Raw genomic sequence first — 21,078 nt, 5'->3', positions numbered from 1 at the left:
TGCCTAAACGTTATTTGTACGCCGAGCACTTTACGGGAGAAAAACGTAAACAAAGCCGTCTGTGCAACCCAGTCACCCTGAGCCGTGATGGCCGAAGCTTGTTCACGGCCCTGTCGAGCGACTGAAGACATCGCTGATTCTCGGCCTCGTCCATGCGAATCATGGAATCTCAAAGCTCTTGTTGGTGAGTACAGTTCTTAAGAATCCTGATTCATATTGTTTTTATCAGTTATAAATAAAATCTGTGCGGATACATGCGAGTAATGCCGATCGCATGTGCAGAGATCGGTCGTCCTTTGATGGTGTTCATGTGTGTAAAATGGTAGCTGTGGTTCTCAACAGATTTAATTAAATGTACGTTTCAAAGGAAGGATTGTTGAATGGGCAACTTTGACTGGGCTTTTATATTCATGGTTTCTGAAGGTTTTGTGGTTGTAGCACCTAAATATAAGTGGAAAATCATGGAAAAAGCGAGGTCACGTGACCCGTGGCAAAATCAGCGGTTTTGTGTCGTCTGCTCGATGTCGTTTCAAGGTGTGCTTTGCATGCTGCAACGTTCTCCGGTATTTCGGGTTACAGTTGAGAATTGCCTTTGGCTTCCTTATAAAGAAACGATACCATTACATCAGTTATAACTAACAAGAGGCGAGGCCTTCAAGGCTCCCGTAAGAAATCGACAAACAGTAATACAAACTCAATCACTCCGTCACACATACACACGCACACACACAGTAAGCATAGACACAGTGCAAGAGTGGGAGACGCTAGATCTAGATCTGTCTGTCTGTAGCCTACTCTGCCGTGTGCTGAAACCGAGTAAGTCCACTGACGCTACTTCCGAGAAAAACGACTTTTACTGTTTGATAAAATGTATCAAAAGTGATGATTATCTAGATCAAACCACCGAGATAATAAGATAAATAGCATTAATTTACGTTTAAAACCCGATTTTCATAATAATCTGATGGATGGTTTTGGTTTTGTTGGGCACATTGTGGACTTACTTGGTTTTACCACCTTACCCCCCAATATTAGATCTAACAAAAAATGCGCAGATCTAAGCAAGCGGACTTACTTGGTTTTACCAGAATATTTGGAAGAAGAAGTGTTGTCAAGAGAAATGACAAAACAGTGAAAATAACACTACGAATTTGCACAAGATGGAAAGATGGAAAGAGAGAGAGAGAGAGAGAGAGAGAGAGAGAGAGGGGGGGTGGGAGAGACTCGACAGGGAGTGAGAGAGAGTGAGAGAGAGAGGAGAGAATGAGAGAGAGGAGACACAGCAGGGGCGGGGGGGGGGGGGGGGGGTGGAGGGAGTGGGATGGAGGGAGTGAGAGAAATAAAGGGAGGGAGGGAGATAGAGAGATGGAAAGAGGGGTGGAGAGAGGGAGAAAGAGAGGGAGGGTGAGGGGGGGGGAGAGCTATGGAGGGAGAGATAAATGGGGAGGAAGAGGGAGGGATGGAAAGAAATAGTGGGATGGAGGGAGAGAGAGGAGGGAGGGAGTGAGAGAAGGGGAGGGAGGGAGATAGTGAGGGAGGAAGAAGAGGGGGGAGAGGAAGTGTGGGAGGGATGGAGGTAGGGAGAGAGAGAGGGGAGGGATGGAGGGAGGGAAAGAGATAGTGGGATGGAGGGAGAGAGAGAGGAGGGAGGGAGTGAGAGAAGGGGAGGGAGGGAGGAAGAAGAGGGGGGAGAGGAAGTGTGGGAGGGATGGAGATAGGGAGAGAGAGAGGGGAGGGAGGGAGGGAAAGAGATAGTGGGATGGAGGGAGAGAGAGAGAGAGGAGGGAGGGAGTAAGAGAGGGGGAGGAAGAGAGTAGGAGGGAGAGAGAGGGGGAAGGAGGGAGAGAAAGAGAGTGGGATGGAGGGACAGAGGGGAGGGAGAGAGAGGGAAGGAGAGAGGTAGAGAAAAGTCGATTGTTGGCAGTAGGGAGAGAGGGATGAGGGAAGAGAGCCACTCAAACCTCAAGATTGAGAGTGTTGCTGCAGGTCTGGATGACCTCCGACTTGTAGCTGTGGTGTGTGCTGTTGCCCTGGTCTTCGTCCGAATCACCGGTCCATACTGGGAGCTTCTCCAAAGTGAAGTCAAGTACACAGAGTTCCACAAGTATATCCAGCTCATGATCCACAGGATGGACAAGCAAGTTGCAGAATATCAAGCCTATTCTTCAGCTTTTTACTGTTTTCTTTTCATATTAACAAACTTACATTTTTCTCTGACACTTCAAGGGTTAATTTTGTACGAATGAATTCAAAAATATCTGCGTATACCAGAGTAATTTGCAACTCTAGCTGAACTTTATATTCAAGAACAAAGAAATGTAAGGAAAGAACTCTGTGATAGCACGAGCAATATATATTGTATTAATTGCTGAATTTTTGTAAGTATTTTATTGATGCATTATTTCAGTTGGACGGCAGATTCCAGCACTCTCCTGGACCCTCACTTTCTGGGCATTGATGGGGAATTCGAACTGCAAGGAGACAAAGCAGCCCTGAAGGACAGTATCTACAACTTTGCCAGTCAGCACATCGAAGCAGTCCAGTGTACTCTACGGCAGCTGATGCCAGACATGTGCAGTGTATTGCGCAGGCAGTTGAATGACTCTGGAAGATGGTGTGTATAGTGGACAACCAGTTCCCTTCCCAGATGTCCTCAACCACTGCCCACTGACAAATCTGCTCGGTGAAAACATTTTCGGTGACCTGGGCTATGACATTAACAAGCGGCGCAATGCATCTGTCCACCTGAGCCACAACAGGACAACACTGTGGTTGAAGAAGAAACTGGAGACCCAGTCAATTGGCCATCTTCTTGCCTTCGCTCGAAGGAAAGGGAAGTCTTTGCGACACCACAACCGCCAACAAGAGAAAGCGGTGTTGCTGCGACTGAGGTAGAGGCTCCTGGAAAACAAGGCAAAAAAGGCGGCAAAGGAGGCCAGACAGGCAGCAACCAAAACCGAGCTAATAAGAAAGCTGACGGCTGTTGGTGGCCCCTGTGTCATTGCAGAAGATGTTGATGCTCTGGTGATACGACTGAGAAGAGAAAAGAAATCAACCCTCTTGAACGCATTGAAGGACCAAATTCGATACCAGAAAACAGTATTGAATCAGAAGGGCTGCCTTCGACTCACTGGTAGCATTGAGGACCTGACAGCCAGCCTCAAGGCTCATCTGGGCGGCACTAATCTTCCAGCTCCAGATGAAAATTTAAATTTTTTTAAAAAAGCCTTAAAAAATGAAAATTTTCAAACCTGTTTTATTTCTTTGTCTGTGTACATGTGTTTACAGATCTGTCGATGCTGATCATTTTGATGTAAAGTTCATGTTGGTCGGACAGTTAGAAGCTGAAATATATCCTTTTAAAGATTAGAAGTGTTTGAACGGTAAAATTGAACGATTTTCCCAAGTTTGGGTTCTTCAATTCAATTATTTCTTACCCGTAAATTTTGGAGAAAAAAATTGAGCTAAAAGTCTTAGATATGGAGAGGTAATCCGTTCAAAATTAGCTTCATATTTCTTGTTTTGGTTTCACAGTGAGGCTCCAAAGTTGACGATTTCTTATTCTTGAAAAAAGTGAGTTTAAAAGGCCTAAAATTGCACTTTTCAAATGTACATAACTACTAAACTAATTCACCTACAGAATGCAAATTTACATCACTGTGCTCAGAATAAAAAGATCTACAAGACCATGGCAGTTATAACCTTTAACTCTGGAGTTTGAAAAATCACTTTTGAGTACCTACTTCTAATATGATAAAGTCACCGAGACGATTTTCCTCATCGAAGTTCTTTGTCGGTTTCTGAGAGATCTGATGGAGAAGCCACGGAATGTTTAGATATCACCATTAATCGCATTATTAGCATTATAATGTCTTCGCGAACTTTGGTTTACTTTTGACCTCAGAGGTTTTCCTTCGGTCCTTCGGAAGAGGGGGTCAAGAAGCGACGTCTTGGTTTGTTCAACCAGTGTCGTTTGTCCTTTAGATCGAAACGAAGGAGAAGATCCAGATGATCAAAGACGCCAAGGCCACCATCGTGACCAAGTACATGTGGAAACAGAGAGTGCTGGAAAATCTCGTCGACGTTGCCAAAGGTTTGCAGCGGCACGTCATTTAATGATTGTTAACTGGCTGCTTTTTATAACACAACCTCAGATTAACTAATAAGAAAATCCCACATAGATGAGAGAATAAGCAGTACAACAATAGCAACAACAAAATGTTTGCCTGTCCTTTCGTACTAGCTTTCTATCCGTTTGCCGCCCTTACCTTCTTTACTGACGCTTAAACAAACACACACACACTCTCTGTCTCTGTCTCTGTCTCTGTCTCTGTCTCTGTCTCTCTCTCTCTCTCTCTCTCTCTCTCTCTCTCTCTCTCTCTCTCTCTCTCTCTCTCTCTCTCTCTCTCTCTCTCTCTTGGTGAGGTTACCGGCTTCGTTAATGAACGCTTGTTTATTTTTCGTGTGTACATATATTGTCTTCTTGTGTCCACACTCCTTCCAATGGGGCTTTGACGATACATTTATAAATCATCCATCCATCCATCCATCCATCACTCTCTCTCTCTCTCTCTCTCTCTCTCTCTTACACACGTACACACACACACACGCACGCACACACACAAACACTCACACAAACACACACACACACACACACTCACACACCAATACTCTGTGGCAATGTTGACAACACCTGTGTCTATCACCTGTACAAACACCTGTGTGTCTATCACCTCTACAAACACCTGTGTGTCTATCACCTGTCCAGCCTACTACAGTGACCCCACGAAGGACAAGCGACGCGAGTGGAAGAGACTGCGGGAGGAGATCCATCACAGCAAAGACCACAGCATGACAGACGTCAGGAACACCCTGGCCTCTCTTCCCAACTTCTGGCCTCTCTTCACTTTCTTCCTCATGATGGTAACTGTTATTCATCATCACCATCATCATCGATGCATCATCACCATCATGGAAGACAAAAACAACCTTTGGCCTCTATGTACACACACACACACACACACACACACACACACACACACACTCTTTCACAACCGGTCCGAACATGGTCTACTTGCGTGTACCACTGAGGCGCAGGCAGTGTGCGTGGTGGCGATGAGCAGTGCTGACGGCCTCGCGCCTGCTCCTCTGAATTCCTTGTCTCCCTAACAAATCTGTAGGACCACAAGCACACACATACACACACACACACTCTCTCTCTCTCTCTCTCTCTCTTTCACAACCGGTACACGAGTTATGTCTGAACAATGGTCTGTGGTGTGTGTGCGTGTAACAGGCGCAGGCAGTGTGCGTGGTGGCGATGAGCAGTGCTGGCGGACTCGCGCCTACAGGGGTGCTGAGCACCATGGAGATACGCCGCGACATCCAGACATTTCTGGGCGCAGAGACTCTCCATCGCTACGTCATCCCTAACCCCTGGATTGGCCCGCCTGCCACCATCATGCTAGGTAGGAGTTTGTTGAAAGTAATCGTATAGCCGCACAACACAGAAAGACTCTTCGCCGCTATTTCATCCCTAACCCCTGGATTGGCCCGCCTGCCACCAGCATGCTAGGTAGGAGTTTGTTGAAAGTAAACGCATAGCACAGCACAGAAAGAATTTGTCAGCAGAAAATCACATCGCATGTATGGACCGTTTGCCTCGAGACATCATGATAGGTCAGTCGGAGTTAATTGAAAGTAAACGTATAGCACAGAAAGAATTTGTCAGCTGAAAACCCCATCGCATGATTGGGCCGCCTACCGCCATCACGCTTGATAGGAAACGTAGAGTTTGCTGAAAGTATGTAGACGTGTTGCATAGAAAGAATGTGTCAGTACAGTGGAACCCCCCTTTTAAGACCTCCAACAATCTGAGAAAATCAGGTCTTAAAAAGGAGGGGGTCTTAAAATGGAGGTTAATTTACAGAGGTTCTGAACAAAAAGTCTGAGAAAACAAGGTCTTAAAAGGGAGGGAGTATTATATTGAGGTGTCTTAAAAGGGGCCCGGGGTGCCACTTTATTCCCCCCTCTGCTTCTTTACCTCTGTAAACTTGTAGGGGTAGTTATTTTTCGATAATGACCCAGCAACCAAACAAATAACGACCCAGCAACAGCCTGAATCCTCGATAGTGCAATGGGTTGAGAAGCTGTTCTGTTTCGGTACTACTTTTTGCGACTGAAAAGTTCCGAACGCTCTAATGTACGAAGTATACATCTCTGGAGCAAACAATACAAACATACCGCATTTAAATTAACAACTACAGGCCTGAACACATGAATCTCCATATAAAATCCATGAGTTCGGTTGTTTTCTGAATCTAGATCAGACGTTCATCACAAGCAATTTCCCAAGGCAAGTAACTCATACTTTGTCCAGCGACAAGAGTAGTTCCCCTTCTTTTCACTCAGTTTCTTCGACAACAGACTGCAATCCGACGGTCAGTTTTCAACAATATTTCATTTAATAAACAGATCACACGCAACCAAATGCACACATCTCATCAATTTAAACAACATAAAGCGGTTTCATACACTATTTTCCCCAGAAAACTTAACTTCATACAGTTTTTAACGTTGGAACACGGGTGCAAAAGTTCGTCTGCTAGTCCCATTTGACGAAAGAACATTATCTTAACCGATACCAAAACATATACAGAACACACAATATCTGCCTTTGCCGCCACAGCAGAATAACAGCATATCTGTGTACTTGATTTTAGCCCAAAATAGGAAAACTGACAAGAAGTGTTAACAGAATGGAATGATTTGCACGGAACTATACAACCGCGCATTAATCGATCGCCTGCGCAGGTTGACTGGTTGAGAGAATAGGATTCGATCAAACTTTCGCAAAAAAACTCCTCTTTTCTTTGAATAACTGAAGAAAGGAGGAATAAAGAGGTTACACACCTCGTCTCAGTGATTATAAAAAATAATGGTCTCAGTTCGCGGTCATGAAAAAGCTCGCTAAAGCTCGCATTTTTCATGATCCGCTAACTTCGACCATTATTTTTAATAATCACTGAGACTCGGCATGTAACCTCTACGTATTGGGCCGCCTGCCTCCATCATGCTTGGGACACGTAGAGTTTGCTGAAAGTAAAGGTATAGCACTCACGAAAACATTTGTCAGTAGAAAAATACCCGTTTGACTTGGAATAAAGGCCGTGAAAGGTGAATGCTCGCCTAATAGGCTACTGAGCTTTACTGGCCGATGTGAATGCGTTATATATTGTGTGTAAAAAATGTCTGTTTGTCTGTCTGTCTGTAAAAAATTCCATTTCAAACGGCAGAAATTAATATGTAAGCGCCTAGGGCTATATCTAGATTAGGCGCACAAAAATGATCACAATAATAATAATAATAATAGAAAATCCCATCGCATTTATGGACCGTTTGTCTCGAAACAGCATGCTAGATCGAAGTTTGTTGAAAGTAAACGTATAGCACACACGGAATTTGTCATTAGAAAATCCCCTTGGGCCGCCTGCCTCCATTATAACAGGAAGGACACGCCGAGTTTGTTTGAGAGTAAACGTATAGCTCAGCACAGACATAATTTGTCCGTACAAAATCTCCGTTTGTCTCCCTTATGCTAGGAAACGTAGAGTTTGTTGAAAGTAATACCCCTGTCACACTAGGGCTGCGTACTTACGGCGTTCCCGCGGCGTTGTAAACTTCTCAGAGCGCCGTGGGATCGCAGGAAAATTCTGCGATTGACTGCGCTCTCACGGCGTGCTCACGGCGTGCTGGGAGTTGTCACTGCGCGTCCACGGCGTGTCGATTAAGCGGAAGTGCGTGTATATAACAGGGGAGTGTACTCTGCGTTATTGGGTTGGCTCACAACGCACTGGCAACTTCCTGTAAACGCGCTGACGCCGGGACGCGGTAGAAGCGCAGTGACATCCCCAAGGACTCCGTGAGGTCTCCGTGCAAACGCCCCGCAAACGCTGATGGACGCGGTAGAAGGGCAGTGACATCCCCAAGGACTCCGTGACTAAGGTCTCCGTGCAAACGCTGATGGACGCGGTAGAAGGGCAGTGACATCCCCAAGGACTCCGTGACTAAGGTCTCCGTGCAAACGCTGATGGACGCGGTAGAAGCGCAGTGACATTTCCGTGAGGTCTCCGTGCACGCGCCGCCGACTACCACCGTGTCCGTACTGCGCGCCCACGGAGCTCTTGTGGCGCGGTAGGAGACCTTACTGCGCTGCTACGGCGACCCTACGGCGTTCCTTCCACGCGCATATCACAACGCCGAGCGACGGCGCGTACTTCAAGTTGTGCATGCTCAAAGTGCGCGCAGTTGCATGGTGTTCTTGGCTACTCCATTGCGTCAAAGTGGAGATGCCTCCGCGTTGCTCCGGCGCTGTAGGAGACCCTACTGCGCGCACCTCGGCGTTCTTCATTTTTCTTGGACGCCGCGGGAACGCCGTGAGAACGCAGCCCTAGACGTGTGACATGGGTATTAAAGGCACAGTAAGCCTCCCGTAAACCATCACAGATTTACACACAGTACAAACACCCTTTCATTTAAACACTCACCGATTGAGAACATCCTAGGTGCCCTCCGTAAAGAGCGAACAATTTTCAAAGAATTTATTTTTGCGTGGTTTATCTTACCCTGAGCCATCGTGAACCCGTGTGATCCAGTTTCCCTTTTTCACAATGTAGTCGTCAGTTAGTCATTTGAATGCGACTCGATGTGAGCTTATTTACAATAGCACGTTTTTATGCACGAAACAAACGGCTGTGATTCACAAGAACTCTAGCGATGGCTTTTGACTGTTGAGAGGAACGGCGATATGCACTGAAAAACCGTCGTCTGCTACGACCCTTGCGTGACCCTGCTTCCGGGATTTTCTTTTTTCAAACTTTCACAACTTCGAATTGCTCTGATCTTGTCTTGATGAAAAAAGAATTCTTTTATGATTAAAGAATGTTTGTGTAACAAGCTGTCAATTTATTATTTAGATTTTAAAAGTTAGGTCTAGCGCAAAAACGCACCACGGTCCAAAAACATTTTGATAATCATCGATTCACGGCTATCGCCAGTTTACATCGATAGAATGAGACCCGAAGGGAAGTAACTCATGTTTGACCTGAGTTCAGGATGGGTCCAAAAAGTGTTCGAGACAATCTGCAAAATTAATTCTTTAAAAATTGCTCGCTCTTTACGTAGGGCACCTAGGATGTTCCCGTTTGGTGAGCGTTCAAATGGAAGGGTGTTTGTACTGTGTGTAAAAGCCTGACAGTATCTGTGATGGTTTACGGGAGGCTTACTGTCCGGGCGTGAATTCCGGTATTCATAACAGCCGTCCAGCACCAAAACGAGGCGCCATTGTTGTTGAGGACCAAGTCCACGAAAATAAATTCTTTGAAAATTTCTCACGCTCGACAGAAAGCAGCCAGGATGTTCCCGTTCGGTGAGCGTTCAAATGGAAGTATGCTTGTACTATATGTAGACGCTCGGGGAGCTCTGTGATGGTTTACGGGAGGCTTACTGTGCCTTTAACGTATAGCACACAAAGAATTTGTCAGTAGAAAACCCCATCGCATGTATGGACCGTTTTGTAGGTCGGAGTTTGTTGAAAGTAAACAGCGTATTTAGCACAGAAAGAATTTGTCAGTAAAAAATCCCCTCGCATGATTGCCGGGACCGTCTGTCTCCATTATGCTGAGTAGGAAACGTAGGGTTTGCTGAAGGTAAACGTATGGCACACCACAGAAAAAATGATTATCAGCAGAAAAGCTCCTCCCATGATAAACTTTGAACCAACGGACGATGAAAATGATCGCTGTTCCGGTAGCACCGCTCCCTTATCCGGCAAAGTGTAGGCCCTACCTCTTTTTATCAAGGAGACCGAAAATATCCCTTTGAAATGTTTAATTTCAACAGAGTTTATTAAGAGTGTATAATTATGCAATTTATCCCGGACTAAAGTCTCTAACCGCGACTCTTGCATACCGGTCCTGAGATTTAAGTGCGGAACAAGATAAAAAGGAAAATTTACTCATGTGTTCGTTTTTTATTGTACATATTTCTGGTGTATACATTTTCATTGTTATCTTGTTCTTGGTCTTCTCACCTGCAGTCTCTTGTTCCTATTTAAGCGGACATAATAACAAACAAACAAACATACAAAACAAACAGCATGAAACCTAGACACTCCCATTTACAAAAGGTGTGTGTGTGAATGTGTGGGTGAGTGTGGCGTGTGTGTATGTGTGTGTATGTATGTGTGTGTGTGTGTGTAAAAAACAAACACTGTATGTGTGCATGTGTGTGTGTGTGTGTGTGTGTGTGTGTGTGTGTAAAAAACAAACACTGTATCAGTGTGTGTGTGTGTGTGTGTGTGTGTGTGTGTGTGTGTGTGTGTGTGTGTGTGTGTGTGTGTGTGTGTGTAAAAAACAAACACTTTATGTGAGTGTATGTGTGTGTGTGTGTATGTAAAAAACAAACACTTTATATATATATATATATGTGTGTGTGTGTGTGTGTGTGTGTGTGTGTGTGTGTGTGTGTGTGTAAAAAGCAATCACTGTGTGTGTGTGTGTGTGTGTGTGTGTGTGTGTGTGTGTGTGTAAAAAATAAACACTGTATGTAAAAAAAACAAAAAACTTTGTGTGTGTGTGTGTAAAAAACAAACACTTTATGTGTGTATGTGAGTGTGTGTGTAAAAAACAAACACTTTTAATGTGTGCACAGCGGCGGGAGCGTCGTTCGCCCCGTGTCTGCGCCGTGACCATTACGTAAGGAAGCAGGGCGCGGCCAGGAGGTTCCGCAAGATTGACGACGTCCGCTTCGGCTGCTGTCAGATGAGAGGCCCGCTCAACGCTGCCGGTACCACCACACGGGCTGAGTGTGCCCGTTACACCAACAGTAGGAAGTCACACACACACGGACACACGGACACACACACACACACACACACGGGCTGAGTGTACCATTTATACCAACAGTAGGAAGTGACACTGTGACTGGCACACACACACACACACGCACGCCGGCACACACACACACGCCGGCACACACACACACACCGGCACACACTGCCGGTACCACCACAAGGGCAGAGTGTACCAGTTACACTGACCAACAGTAGGAAGTGACACACACACACACACACACACTGCCGGTACACGCAAGCGACACACACACACACACACACGCTCAATTTTCTGTGGGTATGGCGCTCCCAATTTTCTATTGTCTGTGAACCTTACAATTTATTTTCAACAACAAAAATAAGTCGCGTGAAGCAATAAAAAAACATTTAGTCAAGATCAACACCACAAACTAGTCATCGCCGAGACTACATTCAGATAGTCTCGGCTAACCATACCGAAGACCGAGACGGGTCACGCTCGCCACCGCGAAGCACGCGTGCGTAGTACTTACTGAACCTATTTTCTTTCATTCTGAGCATTTTTAGAGAAAACATGACATACCTATATATTTTTTAATTCAGGAGAAGATGAGAAATACAATGCAATCAATTTTTAATCTACTTCTGAAAATTCTATTTTAATGACAACTTTAATGAGCAAACTAATTAACTAATTTTTAAGCTTCCAAGCTGAAATGCAATCCAATAGTCCGGACTTCGTCGAAGATTGCTTGACCAAAATGTCAATCAATTTGGTTGTCTGTCATTTGAGCGTTGATGCGTTAAGCTGCCGAAGTTATGCGCCATACATGGCGCAGCTCACCCGACTTCGGCGTGTTTTTATATCGGAGTGGTCCTTCTCCTAGACTGGTGGCTTTCCAGTCGAGTCCTTTTGGTGTCGAGTCCAGTCTACCCGGCTATTTGGCCATAGCTGGCTGGTTTATTTATCTGAGGTGACCTTTCCCAGGGCTAGAGCTTATAATGCGGCTCTTGATCGCATGGTGCTCCCGTAATTGGACACCTGGGGTATTTCTTGGGAGTACCAGTGCCACCTGTTACCCTGCCCCATCCTGCTGCATGGAAGCACCGGCATTTGGTCCGCGACTGCTTTAAGTTCGTCATGGCAAGCCTGGCGGCTTATCTCGCAGCTAACCTCCACATCTGAAGGCCACCCCACTGACTATCCGTCACCTGTGGACGCGCCTGGTTGGGGGTGGTCACCCCTACTTTTCCAGGATCAATTTGGTTGAAAAATGAGGGTGTGACAGTGCCGCCTCAACTTTCACAAAAAGTCGGATATGACGTCATCAAAGACATTTATCAAAAAAATGAAAAAAGTCTGGGGATATCATACTCAGGAACTCTCATGTAAAGTTTCATGAAGCCGGATCGGTCCAGTAGTTTTCTCTGAATCGCTCTACACGCACACACATACATACATACATACATACATACATACACACACATATACACACACATACACACATACACCAGACCCTCATCTCGATTCCCGGTCAACGTTAAAACATTTAGTCGATTCTGATTCTGATTCTGATAGTCAAAACTTGACTAAATGTAAAAAAGTGGTCGGGTTACCTTGATGCAACTTTTTTCTTTTTGGTGTTAAACAGCGTTGCAGTTATTTTATGTATTTTATCTCTCTGTTTAAAATCTTGCCATACTAGTCTTTAACGTCTTTTTCTTGCAATGTTTCGTCCAGCTACCTTTGAGGACTAATAAATGTGTTTGGAAGGAAACTTTTCTGTCACGTTTGTGATGTAAGGGAGGGTATCGCTGCAAGGTGAAGGGTAACTAATTGTGTGAGTGGAGTTAGTATCCCTTTCGGAACTACTGAACCAAGGAATCTACAAAACCGCTTAGGCAAAAAAAAAAAAATTGTCTGTTTAGGGTAACCCGACCGACCCTAACGATTTGGCGCCGACCCAAAAACTTTTTTTTGATTTCAAAAAAAAAAAGAAAAAAAAAAGAGGTAAAAATGCTAAAAAGAGACATTTGGCGTTTCTTTCTCTCCCTTTCTCTCTGTTTTATTTATACGTTAGTTTTGAAACATGTATTCATCAAATATAAGAAGTGAATTTACACACACACACACAAAAAAAAACACAAAAAAAAAAACCCTACCTACCTACCGACCCTACTTTTTTTGGTCATGTTACCCTAAACAGACAATTAATTTTTTTTTGGCCTATCGTGCTTTCAACACACACACACAAACACACACACACACACAAAAACACTGTGACATACACACACACAAACGAAGACCACACAACAACAAAAATAACAACTGAAACTGAGAAAACTGATAATATATAGCTGACCTTACCAAACCATCCCTCACAAACGAAGACCCGTCACAACAACCATAGACCTATATTATTGGTCCCTGAAACAACGAACACACAAACAAAATGGTGTTACAAAATTAATGCAGACGTTTTTGAGGACATTTGCCGCTTGAGACATTTTTCTCCTTTTTTTAATAGTGTTATTCAGTTTGATGACGTAATTTTTGCGGTTTACTCTAAGTTGAGGCGGCACTGTGACGGTCGCATTTTTCAAGACACAAAATGGCAGCTGAGAACGACGCTGTGTCATTCCGACTGAGTAACATATAGCGTATACAACTCAGCGGTTCTTTTCCCCACCAGATGCCGGAGTGTGGGGCCCCCCTTACTGCAGTCTGCGACCTCCCGGCAATAACAGTGTGGAGCACGTCATCCGGCCGTGCTGCACTGACCACCGTGGTACCTGTCAAATGCTGTCTCACCAGCACTGTGCCTTCCTCAAGGGGCATTTCCACATCGACAAGGAACACTGTGTGCAGGTGAGAGAGAGAGAGAGAGAGAGAGAGAGAGAGAGAGAGAGAGAGAGAGAGCTGAGAGAGAGAAAGAGAGAAAGAGAGTGTGTGTGTCTGTGTGGTGTGTGTATGTGTGTGTGTGTGTAAACATCTTTCTGCCGTGCTCGTCTGAGCAACACTTAACCTGTCGCAGGCTGTCTCACCAGTTCTGTCTGCACAGCTTTTTTCACCGGCAAGGACAAGGAACACCGGCTGTTTACAAGAATGAAGAGAGAGAGAGAGAGAGAGAGAGAGAGAGAGAGAGTGTGTTCTGAGTTTATTCTGCCAAAAAGACTGCAACCCATTTCTTCATTTTCAACTTTGCCTTGATCACTGAACATGCAGATTCCCGGCCTGGAACAGCCTAATTTAGACAGAGAAATAGGCAGCATCCAACGGATCATGCATACACACCTACGGCTTCGTTCCCGGGGGGCAAAGCTCACACAAGCTGCCGTCTCATTACATGAGCTGCTGAAACAAAATTTACTATACTGGCTTTAATCTCATCCCATGCATTTGTTCTGTTGTAAGTCTCATCCCCGCATGAATGGGTTCTGCTTTCAATCTCAATCATTCCTATTTGCAGGTCTGATCACTGTGTGTAGCTGGTGTCCTCAATCTCACCCTTAGTGTGCAGGTGTTGTCATGATCTCACACCTATGTGCCGGGTGTTGTCATGATCTCACCCCAATGTGCAGGTGAGTGTCATGATCTCACCCCTATGTGCAGGTGTTGTCATGATCTCACCCCTATGTGCAGGTGTTGTCATGATCTCACCCCTATGTGCAGGTGTTGTCATGATCTCACCCGCTTGCAGGTGTTCTGCCTTCAGTCTTATCCATGTGAGCAGGTGTCTTCATGCAGTCTCATCCATGTGAGCAGGTGTTGTCTTCAACCCACCCACCCCCCTGCGTGAAGGTGTTGTCTTCAGTCTCATCCCTGTTTGTAGCTGTTTTGCATTCATGTCTCAATCTGTTTCCGGGTGTTTTCTCTAATCTGATATCTGTATGCAAGTGTTGTCTTCAATATCTATGTGCAGTTCTTTTGTCTTCAGTCCCATCCGTGTTTGCAGGTGTTGTGCAGGTGTTGTCTTCAATCTTCCCCCTGTTTGTAAATGTTTTGCTTTTAGTCTCCATCTGTTAGTGGTTGTTTTCTCTGATCTCTAACCTGTGTGCAGGTCGGTTAACTTCAATCTCATCAGGCTGTGTGCAGGTGTTGCCTGCAATCTCATCGCTGTTTGTGGGTGTTTTGATTTTAGTCTCATGCCTGTGTGTAGGTGTTTTCTCCAATATATCCTATCCCTGTATGCATGTGTGTTCTCCGATCCCATCCCTGTGTGCCTTCAATCTCATTCGTGTGTGCAGGCGTTCTACCTTCAATCTCATTCGTGTGTGCTGGCAGGTGTTCTACCTTCAATGTCATTCGTGTGTGCAGGTGTTCTGCCTTCAATCTCATTTGTGTGTGCAGGTGTTCTGTCTGCGAGATGTGTGTACCATGGGCAGAAACCTGTTCCGCATTGACAGCAACCCTGACATGCCCTGGCTTGCCAGGAAGGGAACCATCTGGCAGTGGTGGCGCCCCCTGCTGTCCCAGTTCTACACCTTTGGCTTCATGCATTGTCTCCCCCTGCTGGTGATCGAGTGGCTGCTGATGCGGCCCTTCGAAGAAAGTGCGGGCTGGTTCCGCGTGATGATCATCTACACCATTTGCGGGCTGGCTGGCCAGTTGGTAAGTGTTCTTCAAGAAAACAGCATTTTTACTGGTTCTGTGCTGCTTTTCAAATCAAATCAAATCAAATCAAATTAACTTTATTATTTCAATCTGAGAAATTACATTGGTGGCACATAAACACGAAGACAAGCGGACGACTAAAACAGAACATTAAAATAAATGCATGATTCTTATATCTATAACCAAGTCTTTTTGCTTTTTGATTCTCTCCTGAAGAAGCCTCCAAATGCGAAAATTTGACATGTGTGTCAATGTGTGCTGTCCTTGTATATTGGTAAGCCGTACAGAATTCTTTTGTTTTTCAAATGGGGGAAGTGTTCACAACGTTGTGTCAAGATGTGGTAGTTACCCGATAACATCTATAGATTTTACTCTTAAAGGTCCTTGTCTACATTTTTATACCGAAATCGCCATTTGACCATTAAAATGCAGAGTCTATTATCTACAAATATCAACAATACACCCCCTTTCGATCATGAAAGACGAAGCCAGTGTAGCCGTTTGAAAATTCATTGTAGTATTCCAGCATAGTACTCATAGTAAGATATCCTTATTTGGAAAATGCCAAGCGCAAAACTCCTCTCAAATCCCGTGCATTTCGTGCGTTTAAAAAAAAGCGTGGACAGCGCTCCAGGAGTGTCAAACTGTTGCTGCACTAGTTTGGGTGTGGCTATAAGCATAGTGACATGAATTTGATTGGTCAGTATTTTTAGGCAAAGCACATGTTCTCAGCAAACAGAAAACAAAATATTGGAAGCGTGAGTCACGCTACCCAAAAATAAAAAATTTTTTACATATATTTTTTTTCTATACATTTTTTCCCCATGGTTCATTCATCATTTGACATAATTTTGTATCGAAATCTAACCATAAGATTATTGAAAAAAAGCAAAAATGTAGACGACCACCTTTACTAGATGCTGTTTGGAAAGAACTCAGTTTGTATGGGTTGTGGAAGAGTTGCTTTCCCTTTTTTCCAAAATCTGAGCAAAGAGGATCTTAAAAGGGAGGGAGTCTTAAATGGGGGGGAGGGGGGGGGGGTGGGGGTTAAAAAGGGGGAATCCACTGTACTAAATTACGATGGTGAGTCGTATAAGCATTAGCTTTTCTTGTTTATAGGTGGGAGGCCTAGCCGACCCCACCATCCCCCAGGAAGGCAGCACCAGCGGTGTGGCGGGCATCATTGGGGAGGCGGCCGTAGAGCTCAGCCAGGCATGGAAGCTGCTGGATAAACCTGACACCGAGGCCATCAAGCTAGGCTGCTTCATGCTTCTCCTGTTGCTGATGGGGATGTTGCCCTACGTCTCTTTCCTGGGCTGCCTGGCCGGCTGTGGCTGTGGCGTCATCTGTGCTGTGGTCTTCATGCCATACATCACTTTCGATAGGTGAAGGAAAGGCTGAGATGTGAAACACTTAGACTCTGTGCTCTCTTTTGCTCAAAAATGAGGAGGGGAGATGCGAGTTAACATGAAGAGAGAGAGACAGACAGAGACTGACAGAAAGAGAGAGAGAGAGAGAGAAAGAGTCACAGAGAGATAGACAAGAGATGTGTAAATGTAATGCAATTTTCTAAAGTTCTTTTACAGGTATAAAAAGTAAACTTAGAAACATGTCTTTTGATTTAGATTGCACACACATAATAAATAATAATCGTAATTATAATAAAATGAAAACAACCTTGGCCAGCGCTGCCATGATTCCTTTGTATCACATACCCTTATATGCCTTGTCATGAGGGCGTAGATCTTAATTAATTCCAAAACAAAGTTCAATTTGAAACACAGGAATGTGTTCTGAACAACAGTAAGTCCTCCGTAGTCTTATCTCATACATTCTCTGGAATCATAGCACCTGCCTGTTTGTGTGGGTAGTATAGATTTGACTTAGATTTTGTATGTTTCTATACTAATAGTAAGGCATTTGTCTGATATTCCTATTAGTACTACAGGTGAAGTGGACACAATGTAACTGAGGTATAATGTGGTGTGTGTGTATGTGTGTGTGTGTGTCTGTGTGTGTGTGTCAGAATTTCGGCGAGCACTTTGTACACTTTGTATTTGGTTTTGTTCGAATGTATTGACTGTACTCAAGCTAAGCAATACTCCTGTGCATGGCTGAAATAAAATCTCATGTCTTATTCCCAGGTGGGATATTTGTCGCAAGATAACCCTGGTGATAGTGGGGGTGACTACGCTGGCGTTGATCTTCTCACTTCTCCTCTACTTCTACATCACGCTGCAACCAGCCACCTGCCAGGCCTGTCGCAAGCTGGAGTGTCTCTCTTTCACAGACAACATGTGTAACGTGTGGGACTTACTGGGATAAACAGTGTTTTACCCAGACAGAGAGGACAATAGGTCAGTTGGACCTGGCTTCAAAACACATTAATGCTTGTATTGTATGATGGATTTGTAAAGCGCCATGAGACTGTTATCTGGCGGTGAACAGCGCTATTATGAGTTATTTCTAATATGCTGACTGTTAGCAAATGATAACAGACATGTCGAGAAAAAAGATATCAAGCATGAGCCTTTTAGGCGAATGCTGATATCGTTTGTGAGACATGTCTGTTATCATTTGCAAACAGTCAGCATGTTAGAAATAACGGTTTTATTACCGTTTAATTCGACCAAAAGAAATTTCGAAGCAGCCCCGCGAATTAGACAGAACAGCCGCAATGGGAACTGCAGCGCTCCTACCTGATTATGCCTGTCAGTCAAAGAATTCTCGTGACCTGGGTCAGCCAATCAGAGTAACACACCTGACGTGATGAATATTCACAGGTCAAATGCATTTGACACACAACAATCTTACAAGATAAACCATGTTGAACATGCGTTTCGGTTGCTTCGCGTTTTCTGGTTGAACAGAGAGCGACAGATTTAGAACCGACTCCAGACGGATGGGAAATGACGTAAAGATACATTAATTTTGACGTAAAGCGAGTGAAGCAATTTCACTTGATTTTTCCAAACTTAGATCATTTAGATTTCAAGTGAGCGGGTCGGCATTGTACACTCAGAGGATGGGCGGTGCCTTGCTGTTCCGTGAAGCACCCACCGACAAAACTTGCTTTTCGGTATTTTTTAGATAAAGAGAGTGATATCTGACAGCATTTGAAGAGTCATTCTTTAGAATAAATCACGCTGATGTTGTTGATTTACATTTTTACTTGGTCTTGTTAATTTTTAGCTTGATAAACAAAAAGGGTCCCTGCCTGAACGTTATAACATTTAGAGGGTCACCTAGAATCCGTCCTGATTGGTCAAAAAGCCATATGGGGCACTGAATTGGTAATAAAGAAGAATGTTTTATTGGTAGTAGTAGTAGTATGAGTTATTTCTAATATGCTGACTCTTGGCAAATGATAACAAACATGTCGAGAAAAAAGATATCAAGCATGAACCTTTTAGGCGAATGCTGATATCGTTTGTGAGACATGTCTGTTATCATTTGCAAACAGTCAGCATATTAGAATAACGGTTTTATTACCGTAATTCAAACAAAAGAAATTTCGAAGCGACCCCACGAATTAGACAGAACAGCTGCAATGGGAACTTGAGCGCTCCTACCTGATTATGCCTGTCAGTCAAAGAATTCTCGTGACCTGGGTCAGCCAATCAGAGTAACACACCTGACGTGATGAATATTCACAGGTCAAATGCGTTTGACACACAACAATCTCACAAGTTAAACCATGTTGAACATGCGTTTCGGTTGCTTCGCTTTTTCTTGTTGAACGGAGAGCGACATATTTAGAACCGACTCCAGACGGATGGGAAATTACGTAAAGATACATTTGACATAAAGCTAGTGAGCAATTTCACTTGATTTTTCTGAACTTAGATAATTTAGATTTCAAGTGAGCGGGTCGGCATTGTGCACACTCAGATGATGGGCGGTGCCTTGCTGTTCCGTAAAGCACCCACCGACAAAACTCGCTTTTCGGTATTTTTTTAGATAAAGAGAGTATTATCTGACAGCATTTGAAGTGTCATTCTTCAGAAAAAATCACGCTGAGATTGTTGATTTAAGTTTTTACTTTGTCTTGTTAATTTTTAGCTTGATAAACAAAAAGGGTCCCTGCCTGAACGTTATAACATTTAAAGGGTCACCTAGAATCCGTCCTGATAGGTCAAAAAGCCATATGGGGCACTGAATTGGTAATAATATTATATATCTGTCAAACTGTCCTGGCCACAAGAATTAAGTTGTTGTGTTAGAAGACATCATACGTGTCAAACTCAAAGCCATCGGACATTTGCTTGGCCTGGGCTCCAAACAATCTGTCAGATCAAGAACGTATGCGTAAAAGACCGAAGACCCGGGCCAGAGAACAACACTGGATAGACTTTTGTCTTTCACCAACAACATGTGTAACCTATGGGACTTACTGCGATAGACTCCTGTTGTTTACGGAAAACATGACTGTGTAACCTGTGGGACTTACTGCGATAGACTCCTGTCGTTTACGGAAAACATGACTGTGTAACCTGTGGGACTTACTGCGATAGACTCCTGTCGTTTACGGAAAACATGACTGTGTAACCTGTGGGACTTACTGCGATAGACTCCTGTCGTTTACGGAAAACATGACTGTGTAACCTGTGGGACTTACTGCGATAGACTCCTGTCGTTTACGGAAAACATGACTGTGTAACCTGTGGGACTTACTGCGATAGACTCCTGTCGTTTACGGAAAACATGACTGTGTAACCTGTGGGACTTACTGCGATAGACTCCTGTCGTTTACGGAAAACATGACTGTGTAACCTGTGGGACTTACTGCGATAGACTCCTGTCGTTTACGGAAAACATGACTGTGTAACCTGTGGGACTTACTGCGATAGACTCCTGTCGTTTACGGAAAACATGACTGTGTAACCTGTGGGACTTACTGCGATAGACTCCTGTCGTTTACGGAAAACATGACTGTGTAACCTGTGGAACTTACTGCGATAGACTCCTGTCGTTTACGGAAAACATGACTGTGTAACCTGTGGGACTTACTGCGATAGACTCCTGTCGTTTACGGAAAACATGACTGTGTAACCTGTGGGACTTACTGCGATAGACTCCTGTCGTTTACGGAAAACATGACTGTGTAACCTGTGGGACTTACTGCGATAGACTCCTGTCGTTTACGGAAAACATGACTGTGTAACCTGTGGGACTTACTGCGATAGACTCCTGTCGTTTACGGAAAACATGACTGTGTAACCTGTGGGACTTACTGCGATAGACTCCTGTCGTTTACGGAAAACATGACTGTGTAACCTGTGGGACTTACTGCGATAGACTCCTGTCGTTTACGGAAAACATGACTGTGTAACCTGTGGGACTTACTGCGATAGACTCCTGTCGTTTACGGAAAACATGACTGTGTAACCTGTGGGACTTACTGCGATAGACTCCTGTCGTTTACGGAAAACATGACTGTGTAACCTGTGGGACTTACTGCGATAGACTCCTGTCGTTTACGGAAAACATGACTGTGTAACCTGTGGGACTTACTGCGATAGACTCCTGTCGTTTACGGAAAACATGACTGTGTAACCTGTGGGACTTACTGCGATAGACTCCTGTCGTTTAC

At 44.4% G+C, this 21,078-nt stretch overlaps 2 protein-coding genes across 2 annotated transcripts in view; both read left to right on the top strand.

Moving 5' to 3' along the window:
- Window positions 1-5,169, top strand: part of LOC138983103 (uncharacterized) — a 13,516-nt gene extending 8,347 nt beyond the window's left edge. Inside the window, exons 6-8 of the mRNA XM_070356511.1 lie at window positions 3,985-4,093; window positions 4,769-4,923; window positions 5,092-5,169. Coding sequence (XP_070212612.1) covers window positions 3,985-4,093; window positions 4,769-4,923; window positions 5,092-5,169 — 342 coding nt within the window. The remainder of the gene's footprint in view (window positions 1-3,984; window positions 4,094-4,768; window positions 4,924-5,091) is intronic.
- A 134-nt stretch (window positions 5,170-5,303) lies between these two features.
- Window positions 5,304-18,135, top strand: LOC138982000 (inactive rhomboid protein 1-like). Its single transcript, XM_070355201.1, has 6 exons — window positions 5,304-5,468; window positions 10,711-10,884; window positions 13,564-13,739; window positions 15,222-15,482; window positions 16,605-16,870; window positions 17,630-18,135. The coding sequence occupies exons 1-6, from the start codon at window positions 5,321-5,323 to the stop codon at window positions 17,808-17,810; spliced, it is 1,206 nt and encodes a 401-aa protein (XP_070211302.1). The 5' UTR covers window positions 5,304-5,320; the 3' UTR covers window positions 17,811-18,135.
- Window positions 18,136-21,078: the final 2,943 nt, after the last annotated feature.

The sequence above is a fragment of the Littorina saxatilis genome, linkage group LG12, assembly GCF_037325665.1.
Source record: "Littorina saxatilis isolate snail1 linkage group LG12, US_GU_Lsax_2.0, whole genome shotgun sequence".
NCBI classification, from domain to species: domain Eukaryota; kingdom Metazoa; phylum Mollusca; class Gastropoda; order Littorinimorpha; family Littorinidae; genus Littorina; species Littorina saxatilis.
This window is presented reverse-complemented; position numbering and strand designations above follow the sequence as displayed.

Bases quoted from the DNA above. Each gene is read 5' to 3' on its own strand.
- LOC138982000 (XM_070355201.1), top strand. From the start codon at position 5,321: ATGAGCAGTGCTGGCGGACTCGCGCCTACAGGGGTGCTGAGCACCATG. The intron at 13,740-15,221 runs GTGAGAGAGAGA...TTGTGTGTGCAG, and splicing joins ACAAGGAACACTGTGTGCAG to GTGTTCTGTCTGCGAGATGT. The intron at 15,483-16,604 runs GTAAGTGTTCTT...TCTTGTTTATAG, and splicing joins GCGGGCTGGCTGGCCAGTTG to GTGGGAGGCCTAGCCGACCC.